At 39.3% G+C, this 18,541-nt stretch overlaps 1 protein-coding gene across 2 annotated transcripts in view; it reads right to left on the bottom strand.

Annotated features, from left to right (window-relative positions):
- Hmcn1 (hemicentin 1) overlaps positions 1-18,541 on the bottom strand; it is a 457,385-nt gene that overhangs the window by 225,144 nt on the left and 213,700 nt on the right. For both annotated transcript variants that reach the window (NM_001271292.2, XM_087580179.1), the window contains 5 exon segments: positions 304-399; positions 2,087-2,281; positions 9,935-10,093; positions 14,865-14,978; positions 17,065-17,192. In NM_001271292.2, the coding sequence (NP_001258221.1) occupies positions 304-399; positions 2,087-2,281; positions 9,935-10,093; positions 14,865-14,978; positions 17,065-17,192 (692 nt within the window).

Raw genomic sequence — 18,541 nt, forward strand, 5'->3', positions numbered from 1 at the left:
TGTTCACGTGTGTGTGTGTGTGTGTGTGTGTGTGTGTGTGTGTGTGTGTGTGTGTGTGTGTGTGTGTGTGTGTTTTCACATTTAGGCTTAAACCTACTTAAACTGACCAATAATCAAATAGAAGACGGGGAGGCTTAGGTGCTCCCGAAATCATCTATAGTTCTAACAGTGTATGGAATATGGCTGAGGAACCCAAGACTCGACCTGGCTTTAGAATCAGTGGAAATTGTCACTGTAAAGGACGACATCACCCAAGAGGTCTGAGGTGGAGAACGTCACCCCCAGAAAATTACTTAATCTTACCAAGTCCTGTCACTGTTACTGTTGTCTGCGACTGTATTTTTCCAAACTGGTTTTCTGCTTCACAGATGTACGTTCCTTTATCACTTGCCCATAAATCTGGAAAGAAGAACTCATTTATTCACTCGAGACCGTTATAAAACATTGACAAGATACCAGGCACAGTGCTGAGATCAGGAACAGAAATCGCATAAACACCTTTGGCACATTCGTGTCTAGGGAAGGAGACAGAGAACTCAGCCATCACAGTGGAGTGACAAATTCTCTGTGACCGATTGATGGTATGTGTAGGAGTTGGAGATTCATGGCAGAGGTAATTCCCAGCTGTAGTTTAGAGGGCAGAAGTGCATGTGGACATAAAGTCTCACCATCACGACTGTGCAGTGTGACCTCAATAGACGTGACACCAGTGAGCATGCAAGGAGGGACAGAGGAAAGCCTGTCCCACTGTACCCAGAGGACCAGTGACGATTGAGGAAAGCCAAGAACAGGAGAGGTTCTAGGGAACAGCACACCCACTGGTTCCCAGTGCCAAAGGATCACAGTCTGAACAGGTCATATCTAGGAATATATGCACATAATACACACATACAAATGCATGTATACACATATATGCATGTAATAAGGATTAGTTTTTACAAAAGGTCATGAATTTGAAAGAGAAAGGGTAGGAGTTTATGGGAGGGCTCAGACAGTTGGAAAGGGAAGGGAGAAATGTTGTAATTAAATTATATCCTCCAAGATTATGGAATAATATAAAGAGTAATACATAAAGATAGGCAGAGCGGTCTACTAGTAGTGAATTGTAACTCAGAAACATGACTGGAAGAAAATCAGGTTCTACTTAAAGGGTAGGAAGCTATGTCACCCTTGGTACACGTCTATTCTTTGTGAGGGAGACTGTCCAGTTGCCTAGTAACCAGAAGAATATCTTCGCATTTAAGGAATAAGAAGCTAACAAGAGATGGGTGATACAGGGGGCAGATTTGTAGAGAAATAAAATATGGCAAGAATTTTGAAGGCTCCACCAGAACTGTGTAGATTTGACACGTATTTATAACCAGGAAAGCCTAATTCTGCTTAAGGAGAAGACATGACTATTCATCCACTTAGAAAAACTCCTAGATGCCGTATTCTGCAAGGAGATGTGGGGTCCTTGGTGAAGCCGTAAGAGCAGGCATGCATGGTATTGAGACCAAGCACATTCACACACAAAAACACATTTTAAAGCAATTTGCTTTTCTCATCTTTCTTTTTACTGTGTGTTGGCTGTTGATATAATTATGTAGGTAGGACAAATGCATGGAATTGTTTTTCCAAGATTCCGAAGAGCATTTTGGAAGACATGAAATTAACACAAGCATTGGGAATTGTCAGGATAGGAGGATTAGTCACAAGCTGGACGGCATTGTGAGGAGGCCTGTAGCCTAACGCTTTTATAGTGTTGTTCATGGCTTGTGAGCAACAAGAAAACCAAGATAAGATTTTTAAGTAAGGGAATGATTTTAATTTTATAAGTATTGTAGCCAAGCATGTCCAGTTTAACAGCACAATAGGAATATCCATATTTGTATATAAGATATCCTGGCATAGTGACTGTCAGGAGGCCAAGACAAGAAAATCAAGGCCCCAAAGCCTTTCTGAGCTACCATACTGAGTTTTTGTTTAAAAACAAGAGAAACAAAAAGCAAACTAAGTAAAAAATACATATATTCAAATTTATATACATCAACACAAATGCATGAACTCAACCACATCCTACCCCACACATATGCTCTAAACTTACTTGAAATAAAGAGAGCTCCTGTTCTCAGCTGGCTGATGGAACTAACTGAAAAGGGTTTTGAGAAAACTGGCATGTTGTCCAATCTCCGCCATTTGATCTTTGGTTCTGGATAACCCTGAACATAACAAGGTAATGTCACATTGGAGCCAATTTCCATGGACACATCAGAAGGTTCTTGTATGAAAACCGGAGGTGCTAGAAGAAACAATATAGGAAAATGTCACTGGCAGAGGATGTGGGCATAAGCCTTATGAAATCATTAACAGATTGAATCTGAAACAAATCATTGTTCACAAAATATTGTAAATTTACCCTATAGCTACTCTCATCTTAACCTATGCCAGGTGTGAAAATTTTTTCTTTATGAATGAACTCTTAAAATTGATACTCATCTTTGTAGGTGATATGAAGATCATCTTAAAGAATTATTATAGATATCTCTTTTCAGTATGAGTATATGTCATAGTACTCAAACCTTAAACAACTCTAAATGAGCTGTTTGTAATGCAATATAATATTTCTGGTATTTTTAAAAACCTTGTTGACTGGATTTGTAAATGAACTTAATTTGTACCAAAGCCTTTCTTCACTAATCCCTATCAGACATGCTTACAGCATTTATTACTGAAGTGTAAGCCTGTTTGGTAAGGTATTCTTGTTCCTTATAGCTTGATGTTTAAGTCAGAGAAACTTAAGTTTGAGAATCAGTCATGTAAGGTAGAATAGCAGAACACATTTAATAAAGAGAGAATAGCAAGTGCTTAGCTTCCTAAGGAAAATTGAGACAGATGAAGAAATCTAGAGATTTCCATCATTCCAGTAACTAGGGAAACTGAGGGGAAGACCCGGAGATCTAGGATGGGCACACTTAAGAAAACACGGGTCTGCCATATAAGGAGGATGCTGTTGGGAACTGCCCAGGGCTGAGCTCTCAGAAGCTGATGAATACTAAAGCTTGAGACTTCAGGTAAGGATCAATACCTGGGATGCTATCAAAAGCAGTGTGAGGAACCTACTCATATAAAGTAGGTACGCTGGAGGCCAAGCAAGTATCCAGGTAACCAAGGGCAACAGCTATCCCTTTTAGAGCCAAGACTTTTGTCAAATAATTTCAGTGGTTTCCAGTCTTCAGAATGACCCCTATCTGGTTTTATAGACAAGGAAACTGAAACGCAGTTGATTTGCTAAATGTCAATGGAGTTGAATGAGGAGGAAAGGATTAGAAGCGAGTTTGCACCCCGGGTTTGTCTCTACATGTTCTAGTAACTATGCCTGGCCATACTGGTGAGCAGTCTCATTTTTAAAGAATGATGTAGACATCACTTCCTTCCTCCTCAACGCACATCTGCAGATTGGATGTACAGCTGTCTTCCACCAGTGCCGCTGTTCTTATTTTAGCCTGGAATAGACTGCCCCTCACCCTGCAGCATTGTGTCTGTTGTGTCCTATACTACATGGAGCCTGGCCTGTGGGAAGTCAGCAATCATGGCTCTTCTCTGGCAGAGCCAACCTTTCACGTTAAAGCTTGTGTTAGCATCTCCTCTGCGAGTGGAATGACTGCTGTTGAAATACTAACAACCCTTTAAACAAGTTTCCAAGGGACACCCCTCTCTGTCATCTATTATTGGGATGGTGACTTCCCTCTTTGAGATTTAAGACAATTCTCTCTACCAGACCCATGAAACTCTCCAAATAAAAACTATTACTTGATTATCTGCATCTTTGCCTTTCCAACAGTTTATGTTTACAAATATATATATACATATATATATACATATACATATACATACATATACATATACATACATATACATATACATACATATACATATATATCCTTTAACAACAGCTAACATATGACATGGTATAATGTATGTGGCTACTGGATACTAGTGAGTGAATTATTGAGTTATCATAAAAAGCTACAGTAACAATTCAAACTTGTGTATATGTGTAAGAATGTGGTAGAGATACCTTGCCCCAGTACATTTCAACTTGCACTTTCAAAAGAAACAAGACAATTTCAAAAACCTCCTTACAAAATTTAAGATAAAAAAATTGAAAAAGATGCTTTGAGAAGGGAATGTTTTACCTCTGTTTAGATAAGTTTTTCTTAATTTATATACATAAGAATTCAACTTGTAAAAATGAGCAGAGACAGATTTTAAATATAGTTCATAAAGTGACACATTTCTTGCTTGTTATTTCATTTCTACAACTCAATTACTTCTTTCTAGAGTGAATGTAGTCAATCTAAAACATGAAGCTTAATGGGGCATGTGATAACTCAGGAGTTAGAGAGATCCCTGTGAGTTTAAGATCAGCCTGTTCTAATAGTCTCAGGCAAGACAGAGCTACAGAGTAAGAACCTGTCTCGAGGTGCTGGTGGTAGTGGTGGTGGTGGTGGTGGTGGTGGTGGTGGTGGTGGTGGTGGTGGTGGTGGTGGTGGTGGTGATGATGATGATGATGATATTCTAAAATATAAATATTTTCCTGAAAAGGGGGAAGCTAAGTCTAAAAGTCTCAAACTGTGCTAGGCTTAGTTCTTGGGCAGAGGAATGTAGCAATGGGCAAAAAAGAAAAAAAAATAAATTTAAAAACAGTAAAAGGTTATAAAGAAGACTTGGTTATGGTGGTTATAAAATTCACTAACTCCAGGGAAGGGAAATCTCCTTTTTATTGAAATGTCCCATTATAATTATCAATGAAAAGTGATACACTAGCATGTTCAAAAGTAATGGAGAAAAAGAATCTGGATTCATAGCCAAAGAGCAAACTCAAGTTACACCCAGAAACCTAATCAAGGTGGGAGAAATCATGCATTGCAAGCAGATTCTAGAACAGCATCAGGCACCAGTCATCAGATCAGGGAACATCCAAGCTGGGTCTCAAAACAAGAGGCAAATGAGAAGACCAGGCCTGAGAGAGCAGCCAAAACAACGTCCACCACAAACAAACTTCCAAAATGGAGCAGCTCTTAGCTGAGCCAAGAAGACGTAAATACTTCCTCCTCCTGACAGTGGCCAACACAGCTTCCAAGTGAGGTTTTTTTGTGTGTGTTGGGGGGCGGGGGTGAGCAGAGTGAGTCCTGAATAGATTACCGGAACAGGAAACCAGAAGAACAGTGTTGAGTGGTTGTCAGTACATAGTGACCGTTTTGTTTTTTGGTTTGTTTGTTTGTTTGTTTGTTTGTTTGTTTGTTTTTGTTTTAGAAGAGCGTGTGTGACTTAGAGCGGGTAAAATCCCACAGAGTGATTTCAAGGGGCAGTTCCACTGTTAATTAGTCTGTGACCTTGGGAAAGTCACTTCACCCCTCTCCCCAGTTTTAATTTCTCTGAGAACAAAAAGGAATAGTAGTATGTCATACTTTAAATAAAAAAGAGATGATCTCCTGAGAGACACAGCCAGAATAAGCAAATACAGAGGCGAATGCCAGCAGCAAATCACTGAACTGAGAATAGGACCCCCGTTGAAGGAATCAGAGAAAGAACTGGAAGAGCTTGAAGGGGCTCGAGACCCCATATGTACAACAATGCCAAGCAACCAGAGCTTCCAGGGACTAAGCCACTACCTAAAGACTATACATGGACTGACCCTGGACTCTGACCTCATAGGTAGCAATGAATATCCTAGTAAGAGCACCAGTGGAAGGGGAAGCCCTGGGTCCTGCTAAGACTGAACCCCCAGTGAACTAGACTATGGGGGGAGGGCGGCAATGGGGGGAGGGTTGCGAGTGGAATACCCATAAGGAAGGGGAGGGGGAGGGAGGAGGGGGATTTTTGCCCGGAAACCGGGAAAGGGAATAACACTCGAAATGTATATAAGAAATACTCAAGTTAATTAAAAAAAAAATTGAAAAAAAAAGAGATGATCTTTACTAATCATAGAATTCTACCTCAATACTAATTTTATTAAATATGGAAATTATAGTTAATTTATTAAGGCTCAATGCTCCTAAAGAGTAACAAAAACATTTAATTTAACTTCTGCTGCTGCAGTCTCTTAAGATAATGCTTGATTCCTGGTGATTTCCTAAGCATCTGTGTGGCACATTGAGATTTGCAAGGACCAACCCCACAGTGCAGTCTACTGTCTTCTCAGATAACTATGGCACTGCAAACTCGCGTCTTTAAAAAAAAAAATACAAAAGTTATAAACATATTTACCATCTTGTTCTAAACACTATTCTGAGTTATTTTCCTTGCCCCCAACACAGTTAGATATATATTCCCTCTGTGGTAACTCTTGCATTATGTCAGTCTGAGATTTTCTTCCCTAAAATGACTAGACACATTGCTTTGGCTTCACCAAACCACAAAACACAAAACCACAGTGTAAGACTCAAACCCTGTGTGGTGTGGAATGCTTAAAAAAAAATCCTGCCAGGCCAACTTTTTGTTTGATGTTTCCAATCCTCTCTTCTTCCAAATGACTTCACAATTCACTGCCCCCCTTACAAGGGATGAAAAGCATTGGTAACTTTCCCTGCTGACCTGAAATGTTCATAACTTAATGCCATGGTAATGAGAAACAGAGAAAATGATGCTCGCTACAAGAAGCTCAAACTCAAGAATAATATCAAACAGCCCCTTTGTTAATTTTTTTGATCTAGAATTACTGCTATGAGGTAACAGGCCCCAAAAACAATCTAAAAGCCCAAATAGCTACATGACATGGATAAAATCATGCTTTTGTTTCAATGTTACAAGCAACTCAGAAATATGCTCAATAATTTTGGAACTCAAATGAATAATTTTATTCACTACTAAGCTTAGTACTTAACTTGTCTCAAGTCCTTCCTAAAAAAAAATCCAAATTGAAATAATTAATTTCATATTAAAAGACCAAAATCTAATCTTGAATACTGTATCACTTTATGTATGCCTTCCAATATGAACTTTGAGACTCAAAGAAAGAAAATAACCACTACATACATGAAGATACATGTTGCATTTATCAGTTCCACAGGTAATAATTAACATGCCTAGTGTATGTAAAGGATAATATCTCATTTTATCTTTTCAGTTCACCTGTAAAATAAATTATATATATAAAATAAGGAAAGTCGGGGAGACACCCATTTTCTCTCAAGTGCCGATATTCTTAACCACTATATTAATTCTGGGAAAAGTTTCAGCCATAATGTGTTTTCTTTTAAACCTCATAATAAAAATTGCAGTCATGTGTACAACTGTAGTTTGCCGTAGAGATGCCACCATGTGTAAGTGTGGTTCCCTGTGGGCAGTTCAGTCTAAACAAACCGTATGTGATGCTCCCAGAATGACGTAATGAAGAATATAGGTAGGTTAAGGTACAAGAAAAGAACAAAGGTCATGGTGCCAACTTCAATATTAAGTTATCTCCCAACTGTTAGCAGTGGTCAAAGTCACAGAAATCAGATGACTCGTTTCTGTCGATGGTTCATTCAGAGTAATTACTAGGATCAAATATAGACACTTATTGCATTAGATGAGTCATGATCCATAAGGATCTTGAACTCGAAGTTCAGCTACTGTTATAGAGTGAAGTATAGATAGAAATATTAGTTGGAAAGTTTCTGAGTCCAGCAATTAGAGCCAGTTCTAACTGTCAAGTTAAGTGCATTTTCAATCACTTGGATGTGTCTATGAGGATGTGTCAGAGAGGTTTAATGGAGGGTGTAAGACCCACCCTAGATATACATGGCTTGGTGGATTGAGGTCTCAGACTGAGTAATAAAGGGCCAAGCAAGCTGAGCACCAGTACCCCTCTATCACCACAAGCAAGCTGAGTACCAGTACCCCTCTGTCACCACTTCCTAGCCACAATGTGAGATCATCCACCTGTGCTCCTTCTGCTGTGTCTCTTCCGCCATGATAGACTATGTATGCTCCCACTGGAAGCTAAATGACCTCCTACTTTAAGATGGTTTCATCCTAGTATTTTGTCATAGTAATGAGAAAAATCACTAACATATCACCATGAGACATCACGAAGAGATATCTTTTATATCTAGCTTTTATATGGAGCATGGCTGGACAGTAGAAAGAATTTAGAAAATGCAGAAACCAAAAGGAAAAAATTAAGAAGCCAACAGTCTGTAAGCCAAGAAGTATGTATGCGATTCTCAGACTTTCTAAAATCTCGAAGTGGGTCTGTGCCAAGGCCATTTGTCTGTCTCTGTAGGGCCAGAACATGTCAAAGAATGTTGTGTAAACATAAAATATCTCTGTGGGAATCAGCGAGAAACAGAACAGAAGGTGCTAGGAATTGAGATTTTACCCTTGTTGTGTTTCTTAAAAACAAGAATTCTGGATCTAATGAGCTTGCTTATTTGAAAATCTTACATTTCCAAAATCATTAATGTATTTGAAAGACATCCAGAAGAATCATAGACGTCCCCCTCCACCCAACAATCCCAAACTCAGTTTTTATCTTAACAATAACAGAGTTCATTAAAACACTACCCTGGACATCTTGCAGCACACTGGACAGAGTCTATAGTAATCTTTGTGCCACTTCCAACATTCCATATTAAACTTTTAGGTCATATTCAGCAAGACTGAATAGTGTTCAACAGACAGCCAAGGGCAAGGGACCAGAATCATAACAGGTCCCAGGGAGGGAAAAATTTGTTTCCATGAAACAAAATATCAAGCACACAGGGCCATAATTTTCACTTACAGGCTTAAGATAATAGAACTGAAATGGTTTGTAAAAGATTCATTTTCCTCACTCATGTTTTAAAAATTAATCAATTTGAGCATGACAAAAAAAATTGTACATAACATACAGAAAACACAATTTAGTGACATTACATACTTTACAAGTTTAAAGAAATGTAAATATTTAATTATCAGTTAAAATTAAGCTGCCATATTCTTTTCCATGAAAAACAAGTTCTGCTTTATTTCTAGTTTTACAATACTGTGGGCAGAATTTTTTGCTTTGTTTTGTTTTGTTTTGCATTATTTTCTAAGGAGACATGAAGTGAGTGAGACCCAACTTTCCTGAGAACACAAATGCACTTGTCACTCACACACTGCATCTTCCATGGTGACTGGACTCACTCATATTATTACTTTAGTTCATACACTGGCAAGTGGCTTTTAATAGATTTTTGAAACTACAACAAAAGCATAATATGTTACATTTTCTGCCATCGACATCTCCGGATTATGGTCTTGGGCCAAACTCTACTTTCTGACCTCCAGAGAGTTAATGGTTAGGAATCTGATGGCCCAATGGATGGCTACTGACAGGAAAATGGCCTTAGATGATACATCGGTGTCGCCTACAGTCTCTGAGGTCGGATAACTCACAAATACCCAGGTCCTGCCCGTCCCAAGCTCTGCAGCCCTCATTAAGCCTTCAGCTTCTATAAGCTTAGTGTGCTTAAGTTTGTGGTAGACATAATCAGAGCATCTCCTTTGTGTGTGTGCGGGGGAGGAGGTGTTTGAGAATGTAATACCGCAGTTCTCAACCTGTGGGTCAGGACCATTGGAAAACACATATTTCTGAGACACCACTCGGTAGCCAAATTACAGTTATGAAGTAGCAACAAAAAAAAAATAATTTTATGATTGGGTGTCACCACAAATGAGGAACTGTATTAAAACTTGAATAAGGGTCACAGCCTTAGGAAGGTTGAGAACCACTGGTTTAATAGGATAAACCATGCGACATTCTTGTCATACTGAAAGTTCCTAGGAATTGCTAGACATGGCTAGGAAGTTGGTCACCTGAAATGCCCATGCTATATTTGCCATTCTGATGAACAATTCTGCCAAATTGCTTCACAGTTGATCAACGCAAAAAATAACTCCTAGTTCCAGAAAAAGAATGTGACCAGTGGACATGAAAGCTTACAGCCTACATCCAGAGTTAGACTGCCTGTGGCTCTTCCAGCATCATTGGCGGCTACACAGGTATAATCGCCAGCATCCAGATCTTGTGTTTCTTGAATCTTCAAAAGACCCATGAGAGGGTCAATACTGAGGAACGTCGAGGGCCTCAGCTCGAGATCTCCTAAGACAAAACAAGAGAAAGAACTTTAAACATTTAAAAAATTTACATGACTTATTCTGCCACTGATGGAATTTTGAAACCTCTGAATAAGGACGGTTGCAATGTTTCAAATTTCAGTTGTGTCTTGCACACCACAGATGCTTTACTTGATATGGTCTAAAAACCTGATGGATGGTAAACATCCGCATCTCCCATCTCTCTGTATCCCAATAAGAATGAGAGCTCTTGGAAGCTGTGGGGAAAGCGGGACAGGCTGGACACTAGAACAGTGTGGCTTTGGTGAGTAAGCGGGGAGCCGGAAAGGGGATAGATGAAGAGAGACTTCTACTCTCTTTGTGGCATCTGCCATTTCAGTGACCCTGGAAATGCCTGAGACATCACAGGTATTAGCTTAGTGAGTGATGGGGCTCTTCATTGCATGGAGTCAGTTCTAGTCTGTCTTGTGAGAAGTCTAAACTGGCTGAGAAATGAATGTGAATGGCTAGAGAAGAGGGCTGGTTGGAAAGAGACCGGGAAAGCTTGCTGGGAAGGTAGAGTGGCTATTTTATATTAGTCTTTTAGGTTAACTCAACTAAAATCTCATTCAGGAAAATTTTGATTTTGGAGGAAGCAGATAAGGATTTCAGGGAAAGGGCAGGATAGACCACAAAAGACTAGTTACATCTGGATTGCCTCCCGAGATTGTAAGTCCCAATAGAGCCTCTGATCCTCCAAGGACCACTTATTATTGAAGGAGATAACACTTCAAAAAGTCATAAGGAAGACTTTGCTTGCATCTCCTGCGCTCTGCTCTCAAAAGTTCTCCCAATCAGAAGATGAAATTAACTACTATGACCGGCAGATTAAAAAAGCACACAACATGGTCTGTGCAATTCCGTTTTGTACATTTTTTTCATTTGCTGTATGAAGAATGATAGAAAGTTATTATGTTGTTTTTTATAATCCCCAAGGAGTTTGACATTCCTAGCTCTTAGAGTTTAGTGACATTGACCCCAAATCTGAAAGGTACTTTCTAAAGGTGTCACATTTTACATTTTACACAGAGTACATCAGTCATGTACCCTGGAACTGAAGATCACATGTGCAACTACTTGCCTCAAATAGGAAAAAAAGAAAGAAAAGAAAAAGGAAAAGAAAAAGAAAAAGAAAAAACCTGAGTGCTAGTAGCTCTCTAAGAGAACACTGCAAACAGGACCAACCAATGAGATTAAACAACATGCAGACAATTGTCTTGTTAATAGAATTTTCCAAAGAAAGGATGTTAAAGGATCTCTAAATTTGAAAAAAAAAATTCCGTAAGTAAGCAAGTGTCGATGCCCCAAACAGTACTTTCCCATATTCCAGTGTCAAAGCGGGCACAACCTCACGTTTAACACTGCATACTCCACTCCCAAATGAGACAGGCAGGAAAAGCTCTGACTAAGCGCTTCCGGGAAGTTTAATAAACAAGAGCAGATGATGCTGACATAACTTTCCCTCCGACCACAGGAGGACACAGGGTAACCTCAGTGTCCCTCAAGCTGTAGGACGTTTGCACTAAGACACATTTTGAATTTTGAAATTTACATCTCGCTTTTAGCTCTCTCCTGTACGGTGTATCTGTGTCAGAAGATTTGCTAGTAGCTTTTGTTCCGAATCGGAAGGTCGAAGGAACAGTAGTCACAAACCACAGTAGGAACTGGAAAGCACACGTTCAGTCGAGTTTGTATTTTGGGCACATTTTGATAGTCTTCATTTCCTTATTCCTAATGAAAATTATTCATCAAATTACTGAGAAGCCAGAGAGAGAGAAGTATAGACCTTCTCAGGTGGTGTTGAGATGGGAATTATTTAGCTTCAGTATGAAAAACAGATAATGAACTTTCTAGATCTGTTGTAGGATTTAATAATCATTACTACTGGGAAAGGTCCTCACATTCCCATCATGTGACTCAACTCTGGACTCTGTGGATTTAACGTTTAACACCAGAGCTTTTCAAATAGTCGATGGTAATTAACTTGCTCTCAGAAAGGTTGCCTCAAGGGCCGTCTAGCATCCTCTTAAAAATGACTGAGGATGTGTTTAATCCCAGTGCTTCAGGGGCAGAGGCAGGCAGATCTCTGTGAGTTCAGGGCCAGCCTGGTCTACAAAGAGGTTTTAAGGACAGCAAAGACCACATGGAGAAACCTGGTCTCAAGAAACCAAAACCAACCAACCAAACAAACAAATAAATAAAAGGACTGAGGATCCCAGAGATTATTTTTATTTGTATGGATTTATATTTATTTGTATTTAATATGTCAGAGACCAAACTGGAAAGTTCAAAAATACAATCATAACTTATTTTATTTAAAACCCATTATATATTTTCATAATAAGCATATGTTATAAAAGTAATATTTTCTAAGCTAGAAAATATTTACTGAGAAAAGTGTCATTGTTTTACGTTTTTGTAACTTTCCATGGTGTCCAATAGAAGACGGCTGAGAGCCCACGCTTGCCTCTGCCTTTTCTTGAGTGGCTACCACTCATCATGGAGCCTTCAGAAACTCCACTCCTCACTCAGAAGACAAAAAAAGTAAAAAGCCAAAATCTCAGTGCTACTACGAAAATAATAAGCAGCATGTGGGTCCCTTTAAAGAAGACTAAGGGATCCCCAGAGATTTCAAACTACACTTAAGAACCATCAATCTCAACAAATAAATCCAATTTTATATTTTACCACTAATATCCTTTCCCTAAGAATTTAATGGTATCTCTGATTTTCCCTTAAAACCACTCCATACTGTTCATTTCTAGCAATTAAAGATCTATACTCTTAGAGGGCACTTTGACTCATAAGATATCTTTTCTCTAATGATTTGAAATATGCATATGTGTACATATATATACACATATGTACACATGTATACACACCACACACATTACACACACACACACACACACACACACACACACACACACACACATACATTTAACACTAATTTAGTTAAACAAAATTGCCTAAGAAAAAGTTATTCTGAGCTTAAGGCAGGAACTCTCCTCTACTTCTACGGTTTCTAGGAGACGGTATTTCCTGACCTCCCTATTATTCTGTTCCCAGGACACAAGAGCCCACCCGCTTCCAACTCAGTCTACATGAGCAAGGCTTCAGCCTCTAGTCTTCTCTAGTCTTCTCTTTACTGACTGATTATGGACTAAATGGCCTGCCCATGACTGGCAGGGTGAGCTGGACAGATACAGAGCTCAGGGCCATGTGTTGTTAATAAACATTGGATTATATCTAACAGTACAATGTTTCAATCTCTCATGTCCATGTAGATTGAAATCTATTGGGATATTATTCATAGAACTCACTGAGATGCAATATTTATGGTGGAAAGAAGAAACAAGTAAATTCCAGAATGTTCTACCTGTTGGCTACATGGTTCCCTAATCCCTCCACAGCTATTGGAGGGTCAGAGATTGGCGTGAGGACTAAGCTTTTCAGATAAGTACCCTACTTTGTGAACAAGACTTTCCATGTGAATTACACAAGGAGTCACCCATCCCCTTCTGAAGTATAACTGTCATCGTTAATTACCAAGTCACACAAATACTGACTTTCTGTGTCTATTTAACCGTTATCTGAATTTGAAATTATATATTTATTGAACTGGAAATTCAAGGACTTGAGTATTTCCAATAAGTAAAACTAGTTTATAGTCACTAAAATAAATCTCACCAAGGAGCAAAACCACAATATATTTTTTAAATTAGTATCAAGGACGAGATACCCATAAAAACCTTTGAGCATTTTGAAAAGCATAGGAATGGCATTATTTCTCAGTTTCTCTCGCTTTTGATTTGTATTCTTTAAAGAAATACTTTTTATATAAAGCCTTTGTCTTTTCACCTCGTGTTCCCTAAGTTTGAACCCAATGTCAATTCATAATTTTGTGATTATGACATCAACCTGTTGCTATGGGAACTTCTATGATTTAACAAACAGAATCATAACAACAGGGCTTTGTGCTACTTAGCATTTTTCATCCGAAGATTAAAAAAGTATTTTGCAAACAGCATCTCAATAATCCTAGCAACCTCCCTTGTAGAACATATACAGCATTTGCTTTGCTCCCATCATCCAGAGCCGAGAGGGAAGCAGAAGCCGGGCTTTGTAAACAGACGCCGACTGTCAGCATCTGTGTTTAGTCCAGCCTCACTAAGACCCAAGGGAGCATTGCTGGGTTGGTGTTACAGAATCGCAGGTCCTATCTATACATTAAAATGTGGATGTCAATTCTATAACTGATGGGGGGCAGTATATTGAAACTGACCACGACATAGGCTCATCTGTTATTTCCTGCGAGCCTCCACGTGTCTCTGCAGCTGAGCAGCTTACAGGAGGCATCCCTCAGCATCTCACATTTTAGGAGCGTGAACACTCATCTCTAAGAAAACTGAACTAGAACCAGGGAAGCTATTTTAAACGTCCACTTGAATATTCTTGGACAGTTTTCTACAGGAAACAGTCCTAAACTAACAGAGAGAATGTTCAGCTGGGTTAGCAAGGCAGACTTCTCCCGCTTTGATTTCACAGTCCCGTAATCTGTACCAGATGTCAAATCCTGAAATTCAGAGTTCAGAATTTTTGAACTATTGTCTCCAGTGAGATCATAAACACATTTTATAGGCCTGCTAAGTCACACACCAAAACAAATTTTTTAACGAATCTTTTATTTTTCTTTTCCAGAAGAAAGAAAACAAGCAAAAGGAACCAAACATGAACATACTTAAGAAATAATGTACCTTTGAACCACTTTACTTGAGGTGGGGGAATCCCAGAGGTTTTACATTCCATAACTGTTGTATCCCCAAGGGCCACCAAGAGCTCGCTCTGAACTACCACCAACTTTGGGGCTTCTGAAAAACACAAATATCCAAGCAGTCAAGGTGTATGTGGACTCTGTTTGTTTGCTGAATGAATCAATGAACATTACAGACCAGTACTAGGTCCCTGCTTACATTTATAAGCAGAGAGACACTCTCATACTCTGTGTGCACAGATGCGTAAGATGAAAAGATGAATGCTGAGGCCAAAACAAGGATGTTAGACAACAATAATGACAAAAGCAGAAAATAATTATGAGGTTCTTTTAAACAACCTCAAAGGAAACAGAGGTACAAAGTATAGGGGCCTAATTACCAGCTCTCACAGTTCTGCTAGGAGAACGGGCTCAGACGAATAGACCCTACAGCCTAAACACTAAACGAAGAGAAGAGAGGCGTGATGAAAATAAAATTGGAATTGAAAGAGGGCTAGAGTTAAGATTGTCAGCTAATTCAATCACAGACAGATTACAATCATCTTTTGTATCCTGTATCCTGTAAGTAATTGCCTTCCGCCATTTTTTCTGCTTTCTCCTGCTGTGCTAAGTATGGGTGCCCGTTCCGATAATGAAGTTATTTCCTTTCGTTTGTGGTCTGTGTTTTTCTTACTGCTTTTTGCTTTACCCTGGGCTTTAGCTTGCTCACACACGTTCTCTTCCCTAAATGGTTCAAGACCTTCCTAACTTCATCCGAGGTGGTTTTAAGCAACCTCGAAAGGCTTCCCTGCTTTTAAAGCCCTGCTGCCTTCCCTTTGAAGAGTTTGGTTTTCCAAGCCAGTGAACTGTTGCCCTTTTCAACTTCACCTAAAGTACACGTGCAGGCTTATCACCCCGTACAGAGCTCCACTTGGGAGCGCAAAACACAGCTCTCTTTCATTCATTGTCCTGACTTGGCTTTTGACCATCTTCCCCAAATTTTCCTTTGCCACAGTGGCTTATCAAATTCCGCTCATTCTTTCAGACTTAACTTAAATCCTCTCTCCTTTGGGAATTCTGACATTCTTCAGTCAGATTCATCATTCCTCTGCCAACACCCACCCCCAACCTCGAAGCCGCACTGTACTTGTTAGTCCTTTGCTTTATAGCTTTGTATATCCACCCCCATTTTGTGAGCCTTTAAAAAGTGAAGGACTAGTGTGGCATGGATTTTAATTGTTTTTGTTTTATGCTCAGTCTCCAGCAGAGAGTTTGGCACGGTCTGGGGTGTTGCACAGCAAAGAAACATGCTGGATATTTTGGCTTCTCTGTGAGTAACACGAAATTTACTTCCGCTGTACAGAATCCTGTTTCCATCACTGCATCCACATCTTCCTCCTCTGCTACCTCTCTATCTGTTTTCCGTGGACACTTTTAATCCAGTCATTTTTTAAAATCTGAGCCCACATTCCCTTAACTAATTACTCCCTGTGTACCTGTCTTGTGGTCACTTTTTTCAGGCTATTAGGACATGATGACTTTCCGTTCCTGTATTATTTTATTCCAACTCATTCTCTATTCTTCTTGTGGCTTTTCTACACTTCCCTCCTCGGCGCTGATAGTCTTAATGTGTTACCATGCTGGGAGTCAAGTGGAAATGGGGGAAAAGGTATATTTTTTCCAAATAAATTACTCACAATTTGCAACCGAACACTGGGCTCATCATGGTAATTTCAATCACTATTAGGAAGTTCAAATTAAACACAGATATCCCTTGAATAATAACGTTACACACATTTTGATAACTTGGCTCTAAGTTTGGAAGAGGAAATGGCAGATAAAATATGAAAACAATATGATACACAATTTGATCATAAGTTGGTAGGTATAAAATAGAAGATGAGGTGAGAAGGGATAGAGGAGATTTTATTTTGAAGTTGAAACACTACCGAAAATGAACGACAGTGGGTATAATTCTATGGGTGGGCTAGAACTCTTTCACAAACTGGAAACAGCCTTGATTTCTGCTGGCAAATATTTTCTCACTCATGAACAATCTTTGCTCTAATGAACAAGTGGAATTAACTATAAATTACAATACTGGGTACAACTCGTCTCTAACATTACTGATCTGGAAGGGCTTTCCCGCTGCTTACAATAATGTTCACCGCATTCCCATTGCCTCGTGACCTGGGTGTACTCGCCTATGTATCTGAGAGTGGAAGTTTGCTCGTCTGTCCCGGCCTCATTGCTTGCCAGGCAACTGTAGGTCCCTGCATCTTTGGGAACTGCGTTCTTGATGAATAAAGTGCCTTCTGCGGTCATCCTGTATCTTTAGATTAAAAAAAAAAAGTAAAATTAATAGTACTGCAATAGTTGTATCGTGTTATAGTATCAAGACATTGTAGATCCCTCTTCATATATTTTAGAATTATTGTTTTATGTTCACTTCAAGCATCACTAAGAGCATCATCTGATAAGGAAATGTGTAATCATAATATAATTAATAATGAATAATAATGAATAATAATAGATACTGTCCTATATTTGTGCCTAGCTGCTCTAATAAAATACCTTGACAAAAAGCAATATGGGGGGATAGGACTTATTTGGTGTACAATTCCAGGTTATGTTTCATCGCCACGGGAAATACAGGTAGGAAATAGAAGTCACTTTTCCCATCATAACCACAGTCAAAAGCCCAGAGAATGAATGATGAATGCCTCTTGCTTTGTTTATTTATTAACTCTTAGACAGCTCTGGACCCAGCCTATGAAATGGTATGGCCTGCATTCACAGTGGGTCTTCCCACTACAATTAACTCTGGTCTGTAAAACCTCTCAGAAGCATACCCATAGACCAACAGGATCTAGCCAATCCTCCATGGAGACTCCCCTCAGCTGAGTCTAGATCGTGTTGAGTTGACAAAACTATCAAGGATCTCATGGATCCAGATACGGCCTTATGTCAGGGACTGCTATAGGGGCTTTCTATTTAATAAAGCTTTCAATCTTCCCAATGACCAAGTGACCAGATAATGCGTCTTTGTTTTACAAATGTGTAGAGAGGTCACAACACTAGGTCAAAATCCGTCAGTAAATTCAAGTACTAGATTCTATGGTAAGCTGCTCAAGAAAGGGTCCATCAACATGAAAACCTGGGAGAAGCAATGCCTGATACCACCCACAGAATCCGTGATGACTCTGAGAATGGAATCTGGCTCAGCTTGCTAGAGCAAATCTAACCCTCTGCCTCAGGCCAAACCAGGAACTTAGAAGCCTGATGGCCAGAAGCTTTGATGCTTCTGATCTATGTATCTATCAGTTTTAAAGCTTGCAGTAGCATAAAGGACTCCTTAATGTGCTATAGCAACAAGCAGAAGCAGTTATCAAGACTCTGCAGCCCGTGATAGAACTTCCTTTATGGCCTCCCTCCAGTTCTCCCTCTCTTCCTCTTTCTCAACTAAATCCATGACAGTGCCTTACATAGACTGATTATCACTACATAATCTTTCCTCCAGATACAGTGTATATCCCATTCCACGTAAGATAAGTTATAACACGTCATGGTGCCATGCTTACAACTCAAAAGATGGTAGGCTATTTGATCTTAGCTCTTGAAATTGAGGATTAATAACCTCAAACGTTTTAAAGTTGCCATTTATATTTTTGAGATTTCCTA

The sequence above is a fragment of the Rattus norvegicus genome, chromosome 13 (assembly GCF_021556685.1).
Source record: "Rattus norvegicus strain SHRSP/BbbUtx chromosome 13, alternate assembly SHRSP_T2T, whole genome shotgun sequence".
In the NCBI taxonomy this organism is placed as follows: Eukaryota; Metazoa; Chordata; class Mammalia; order Rodentia; family Muridae; genus Rattus; species Rattus norvegicus.